This window comes from Mandrillus leucophaeus, unplaced genomic scaffold, assembly GCF_000951045.1.
Source record: "Mandrillus leucophaeus isolate KB7577 unplaced genomic scaffold, Mleu.le_1.0 Scaffold286, whole genome shotgun sequence".
In the NCBI taxonomy this organism is placed as follows: Eukaryota; Metazoa; Chordata; class Mammalia; order Primates; family Cercopithecidae; genus Mandrillus; species Mandrillus leucophaeus.
Window position 1 is genome coordinate 1770724 of NW_012102987.1, and position 7083 is coordinate 1777806.

The 7083-nt window shown below is 42.9% G+C and overlaps 1 protein-coding gene across 2 annotated transcripts in view; it reads left to right on the forward strand.

The window, feature by feature from the left end:
* The window catches only part of RNMT (RNA (guanine-7-) methyltransferase), a 40420-nt gene extending 33790 nt beyond the window's left edge, over positions 1 to 6630 (forward strand). Inside the window, exons 12-13 of one of the 2 annotated variants that reach the window (XM_011985539.1) lie at positions 1938 to 3635; positions 3735 to 6630. In XM_011985539.1, coding sequence (XP_011840929.1) covers positions 1938 to 1975 — 38 coding nt within the window. In that variant the 3' untranslated portion in view covers positions 1976 to 3635; positions 3735 to 6630. The remainder of the gene's footprint in view (positions 1 to 1937; positions 3636 to 3734) is intronic. The other variant, XM_011985540.1, reaches the window with a different exon arrangement.
* The last annotated feature ends 453 nt before the right edge of the window (positions 6631 to 7083 follow it).

The following is a 7083-nucleotide window of genomic DNA, read 5'->3' on the forward strand; positions in this document are numbered from 1 at the left end:
GTACATTGCCAATGAGTAGTAATATTTTTAAAAGAATTTTCTTTTTCTGAGCAGTAGGTCTCAACAGTGGGCTTAAAATACTCAGTAAACCGTGAACAGATATGCTGTCATCCAGGCTTTGTTCCATTTATAGAGCATGAGCAGAGCAGATGCTACATAATTCTGAAGGGCCTCAGGATTTTTGGAAGGATAACTGAGCATTGGCTTCACCTTAAAGTCGCCAGCAGCACTAGCCTCTGACAGGAGAGTCACCCTGTCTTTTGAAGCTTTGAAACCAGGTGTTGACCTCTCTAGCTGTGAAAGTCCTCAATGGCATCTTCTAATAGAAGCTGTCTCGTCTCCATGGAAGATCTTGCTTAGTTAATGTAGCCACCTTCATCAGCGATCTTAGCTAGATCTTCTGCATAACTTGCTGCAGCTTCTACATCAGCACCTGCTGCATCATCTTGTACTTTAACATTATGAAGGTGGCTGCTTTCCTTCAACCTCCTGAACCAACTTCTAGTTTCAGACTTTCCTTGTGCAGTTTCCTCACCTCTCTCATCCTTCATAGAATTGAAGCGAGTTAGGGCCTCTGAATTAGGCTTTGGATAAAGGGAATGTTGTGACTGGTTGACCTTCTTTGCAGACCACTCAGACTTTTTCTGAAAATCAGCAGTAAGGCTGTTTGCTTTGTTATTCCAGTGTGTTTATTGGAGTAGACTTTTGTTTTAAGAACTTTTCCTTTGCATTCATAACAGCTGATTTCAAGCCTAGCTTTTTGCCTGTTTTAGCTTTTGACATGCCTTCTTCACTAAGCTTAATCATTTCTAGCTTCTGATTTAAAGTGAGAGATGTGCAAGTGTTCGTTTCACTGGAACATGTAGAGACCATCGTAGGGTTATTAACTGGCCATGTTTCAATATTGTTGGATCTCCAGAAACAGAGAGGCCGAGGAGAGGGAGGGTGAGAGATGGGGGAACAGCTAATTAGTGGAGCATCAGAGCACTCATGACATTTCTGAGTTCTCCATCTTACAAAGGCACTTCTGTAAAGTTTGTGGCACACCAAAACAATTATAATAATAACGGCAAAGATCACTGATTACAGATCATCATGACAGATAATAATGGAAAACCTTGAAATAATGCAAGAATTACCATAATGTGATGTAAAAACCTGAAGCAAGCATGTGCTGCTGGAAAGATGGTGCCAGTAGACTTGCTTGGCATGGAATTGCCACAGACCTACAATTTGTAAAAAAAAAAAAAAAAAAAAAAAAACACAAACCAGTCTGTGAAGCTAAATACAGTTAAGTATGCCTTTAATAGGTTTCAACTTGATTCAGAACAAGGAATCGTAAATTCATTTAGCTGTCTTTTGAGTCGAAGCAGAAAACCTTATTTCAGGGAGAGAGCTCTTGGGGCCAGTACATGCAGAAATAGAAATAGTGTCTGTAAGTATTAATTGTCATAGAGCTTTAGGCGCACTTTCTTCACAAGGCCCTACAACACAGTCATTGGGTGAATTGTTAACATGTATGTTCCTTTAATTCTACTTTTATAAAATAGCTTTAATATTTTAATTCTAGTTTTCTTTGTTATACTTTTAATTTAAAATTTAATTTATAATTTTAATTTGTTATACTTTTAGTTTAGTTATACTTTGATTTTTCTTACCTTAACCTGATTTTTAGAGCTGTTGCACTGGTTTTCCCATGGGCTCCTGTGTCACTGAGTATTATAGTAAGTAGATAATTGTTTTAAAGTAAACAAATACCATCCCATGTCTGCCTAAAAATGATTCAAATAATAGAGGAACTCTTAGAATTTTTGGGGAGTTTCCTCTTCAGAAGCTGCTTGAGAGCCCAAGAATTTTCCCCAAATTATGAACAAGACAGATTGTTTTATTTATTGTAATCATATGAGAAACTAAACTCTTGTTTATTTTCTTTTTAGGTATTTACTTGGTGTTTGCCTTTGAGAAACAGCAGTGAGCACAGGCAGTAGTCCCAGAGGGGCCATGTTCTGCCCTGCACGGATGTGAACAACTCATCTCGATATATTTGACATTTCTCTGTCTGTTGATTTTAATTCTAAATGTGCAGGATGCTGCCAGAAACTGCAGTGCAGAAATTCAGCATTTGCTGTCTGTGACAGATGAACTTTTGCATGTGTATATAAGAATGAATTGGGACCTCTGTCTTTAAAAATCTATTTTTAGGTAATGTTCTAAGAATTCCATTTGCCTCTATGATCTTAGCTCATACAAATATAATATGACTTGTTAAAGCAACTAAACTCTTTCCTCAGTGCTCAGATTTGTCCTGTGTGCGTTTACAGTATTCAATTTATTGCAGTTGTAGAACTGGTCAGAGAGCATTTTCATAGTATATTCATTTCTATGGTTTTGTGATATAGCATTTTTCAAGATTTAATGGTCTACAGTTGAATGTAAGTGTTCAATATGTATTGTTCAAGTTAAAAGTTTAGAACTCAATTTCAGATGTTCATGAAAGTTGCTTAGCTGAAATTTTAGCAATTTATTGCATTTCGAAATAATCATTAACATGCCACAATTCAGGAGCTGGTTAGAACATTTTAAGTGGCAGCATAGAATTTTGGAATTTGGGGGCTTTCTTTTGAGAATTTACTACCACAGCAGTTAATGTTTCCAGTTACCAAGATTGTGATTAGACACATTTACCTTTCTTCATTGAACAAATGGTGCCATAGTTATTTTTCTCAAAATTTAGTGAAAATCCCTCCCATGTAAACATGTTGCACATTTTTTCCAAATTTATAGATAGAACTGCATTAGGAATATTCTCACCAACTGATGCTGTGTATCCACTTCAGCCCAGAAACAAGCAATACCTGTTCTTCTGTTACAACCTCAGCACTTTGCACCATACGAGCCATTGTTAAAATTGTCACTTGTATAATTGACTGCTTTTCCAAAACTGGTACCTATGTGAACTGTTGTCCTTACTTTACACCACCATTTGGAAAACTTGCCAGTTTTTAGGTGTAGATGTAGTGAAAAACTTCAAGAATGAAGCAGAGCAATTGAGTATTGTTTTTTAAATTATTAAGCCATGGTTTACAAAAACATCACTTTCTGTAGTAATTCACAATACTTGTTTTAAAAACATACTGTCTTTATTAGTTTATGTCTATTAACCGTTCATGGTGTTAGAGTTGCAAGCTTTTTAGCAAGAAAATAGGGTTTCCTCATTTCAGTTCCTTCTGCAACCTGTGAATCTCCAAACCGTTACCAGTTTACAAAAGTAAGTCTTTTTGCCTTAAGTCGTTTGGGAAGTAAGTAATACTGCATCTGACTCTGGTGGCTGTCATTAGCTAGGAAAAGTTTGCAAATGGTGTTGGTGAGGTGGGGAAAGGAAGTCTTCCTGTCACATATACAGGTTCGTTTTCATTCGAGGGCAGTGCCGGGAAGTATATTGATAGCTTGGTAGGTACAGGAAAAGCATCATCATTATTTCCTCAGTTCGCATTTACTGGTCTTAACAGGTAATAATAATACATGTACTTTTAGCCTCTTTCAGCCTCTTCCGCGCCATGGGTAATTTGGGGGAGAGGAGAATCCTGCAAAGGATGGAGTAACCCGTGGTAATACAACGCAGGGAGAACAGAAAGGTAGAGTTCCTGAGGCCTTCAGTGAACAGAAAGGTAGAGTTCCCGAGGCCTTCAGTGAACAGAAAGGTAGAGTTCCTGAGGCCTTCAGTGAACAGAAAGGTAGAGTTCCTAAGGCCTTCAGTGAACAGAAAGGAGCAGAGAGTGAGATTAGATCTGAGAAGACGCTCTGGGGACTGAACCCACTGTTGCTGGTGTGGGGGAGGCTCACTGGAGCCACGTCTGCAGGCACTGCGTTCAGGCAGCCGCCTTCCTCCTTGAGCTTTGCCTGTCTCTTGCCTTCTCAGTTCTTTCTCCACCACCCCCCACCCGCCCCCAGCCCGTGTCTCCTTGCTACAATTAAGTTTCTGGACATTGACTTAAGAACTGTTAGGAAAAGGACTAGAAATGGCACCCCTGCCTATCCTCTCCAACCACCAAGGTGGAAGGGAACCTAGTAGGACTCCCTCGACCCACCTTGCAGTCCAAATGTTCGGTTTTCTACTCAGGACTTAGGTGACTGTTGTGAGGGGGGCGTGGCTTTTCACCATCAGGCCAGGAAGAGCACCTGTTGCCGTAAGCTCAGTGAAGTGGGGCCCTCCCAGACCTGCCGTGCAGTTTATCCTCCGAGAATGGAATTAGAAATGAAGACCCAGCCAGCTATTGGTGGGATGACGGAACTGGGGATTGCGCTGATTGATCCGGGACCACGGCTGGATTGTGATGGAACGAAGACTGCTGATGTTCAATGCTTTGGGCCCAGGATATACTTGAGAAAAAGCACTAGTGGCTTGTGTTCAGGGAGAGGAGCTGGCAGTTTTTAACCACTTCTGAGGAAGCCGTGTTCTAACCTGCGGAAAGTATTGCAATTCTGTGAGAGGGCCTCTCTGCAGAGCCACTGCAGCGTCCGGCTTGGCCCTCCTGTGCCTTCGGTACCCAGCCGGGCTCTCTGGGTCCAGGGTGACTCGCAAAGAAACTGGCCTTCAGCCGGAGAAAACACGGGGTGGAGACTCTCACTTACGTTAACGCCTTCTCGTAATGACTGAAAGGCAGGTTGCCAGCACAGTGAGTTTCCCAGCCTGCTCCCCCACCCACACTTGGAAATCGAGGGAGCACGATCGCTGTCTGACTTCACATGTTAGTAGAGAGTCAGAGCAGAGTTGAGAGTATATTGGTCAGCATCATAGAAAAGCAGACAAAGGTTGCTCAGCCATGAGAGGGCCAGGTATCCAGTTTTGTTAACTCGGGAATTTCTTCTTAAGCTGTTTTTTAGCTTAGTGCCATTACGGCATTTTGAGTTGTATTGAAGTACTCTTCAAGTATCTTTGTGATGAAGGTTTGGTTACTTGTAGAGATCTGCCTGCACGGTGAAAATGCCAGTGTGAATATTCTAGCTACCGAACATTGTTTTTTGTTGAAAAACTGACTTTCTGTTGTCTACCTCAGGCCTTGTGCATTTGGGTTATCTCGAGCCAGTCACCACAGAGGGTCTCTAGGGTCTGCAAAATAGAGGCCAAATCCAGGGACCAGGCCCCAGTAATGGAAGTTGTACCAAAATGCCTGTGGTACTTGACGGCCTGTGGGTCAAATAGGAAGTGTGAGTGTGTGATGTTAGAGCCTCCCTAGTTGCTGCTGTATCAAACACTACACACTTGACAAGCGTTTTCATTCCCCGCCCTCGGACAGAACAACATTCCTAATTGTTTGAAGGCAGCCAGTGCAAAGGCTGCTACACTTCTGTCATGATCTTTAGCAGATATGGACGGGACTGGATCCCGGGGCACTGTCAGCACTTCTGTCCCTCTTGTGCTTCCCAGTTTGTCCTCTGCTCCCACGTAGGCCTAAAGCCACCCCACTCCGTAGTGCCTGCGCCTCACCACGATATTGAGGACGCTGAGGACACCCAAGGGGACTCTGCACAGTTCGGCTGTGGAGACTTGAGCAAGCCCTCAAGTCCCCCGCGCCCTGGACTTCTCCTGGGTTGTGCTTTTCTGGGGACAGCGTACCTTGGACAAAGCCGAGCTGACAACTCACGTTTATTAGTCTCCTACCTGAGTCAGTCACTTCGCTCAGTTCTTCACCTGTGGTAACTCATTTTGATTGTTACAACATCTCAGCACCATTATTCCCATTTTAATGATGAGGAGACTGAGTCATAGAGGATACAGACTTGCCCAAAGGAGAGCCAGGATTTCCACACCCCCTCCCCAAGTCAGGCCTGCCCTCCAAGTGCTTGTTATATACCTCCATGGGTGTCAGCCCAGATGACTCCACCCACCCACCACCTGCAGCTTGAGACGTTAACTATCAGAGCTCCATCCTTTTGGTTCAAAACGTTAATACCTACGTAGATGTTCCCTGGGAGGAGTGTTTCTTTCTGAGTAAGGGGCTTTGTTGAAAGAGGGGGTTAGAGAGAGCAAGACAGCCCTCGAGTGCACTGGCAGGAAGCAAAGATAAGACTTGAATTTCAGTTTGATGGGCGGCCGCCTCCTTTAGCAGCCCAACCTGTAGCAAATCTAGTTCAGCCTGCATGACAGGGAGAGGGGTTCTCTTCCCACCCTCACCATTTGCAAGTGGCCGGAGCTGGGAATGGCAGTACAAGAGTGTAGCCAAAGTGAGAGGCTGAGAAAAGGAGGCCTTTTTTTCAGTTTTGAGTTGAGCATCCAGACAGAGGCAAATCATTTTAACTTTTTATTAAAGTGTAACTATAGAAACACATCAATGATTTTTCACAAATGGAACACGTGCATACAATCAGCACCCCAGAAGCCCCCCATCAGATTCCCTTCCAGTTAACTACCTCTCCAAGGGAAACCACTATCCTGAGTTCTAAGAGCATAGATTAGTTCTGTCTGGTTTGGGATGATACATAAATGGAATTATGCATTCTTTGTATCTGGTTTCTTTTCACCCATATTATGTTTGTGAGATTTTTGTTGCATGTATTTGTACATGGTTTTTCATTCTCATGGTTGTATAATATTCCATTGTGTGAATAAACCACATACTATTTATCTGACGGCTGTTTGGTTCATTTACCATTTGGAAGCTAGTACTGATCCAGATACTCTAGTACATGAATTTTGGTGCACCCAGGTACGTACTTCTGCTCAGGAATGTGCTACAATTTGAATGTTTATCCTTCCAAATCTTATGTTGAAATTTGATCCCCAGTGTTGCAGATGGGACCTAGTGGGAGGTGTTTGGGTCATGGGGGTGGGTCCCTGATGAATAGATTAATGCCTTACGGTGGTGGGAGTGTGAGTTCTTGCTCATTTCCCAGGGACAAGTTAATTTTTTTCCGATTAACAACAATGACACCTGGTGGTTTAAAAGAGCTTGGCACCTCCCCCATCTTTTGCTTTCTCTCGCCATGTGATCTCTACACACCAGCTCTCCTTTGCCTTCCACCGTGAGTGGAAGCAGCCTGAGGCCCTCATCAGAAGCAAATATTGCATGATCTCACCGGGCC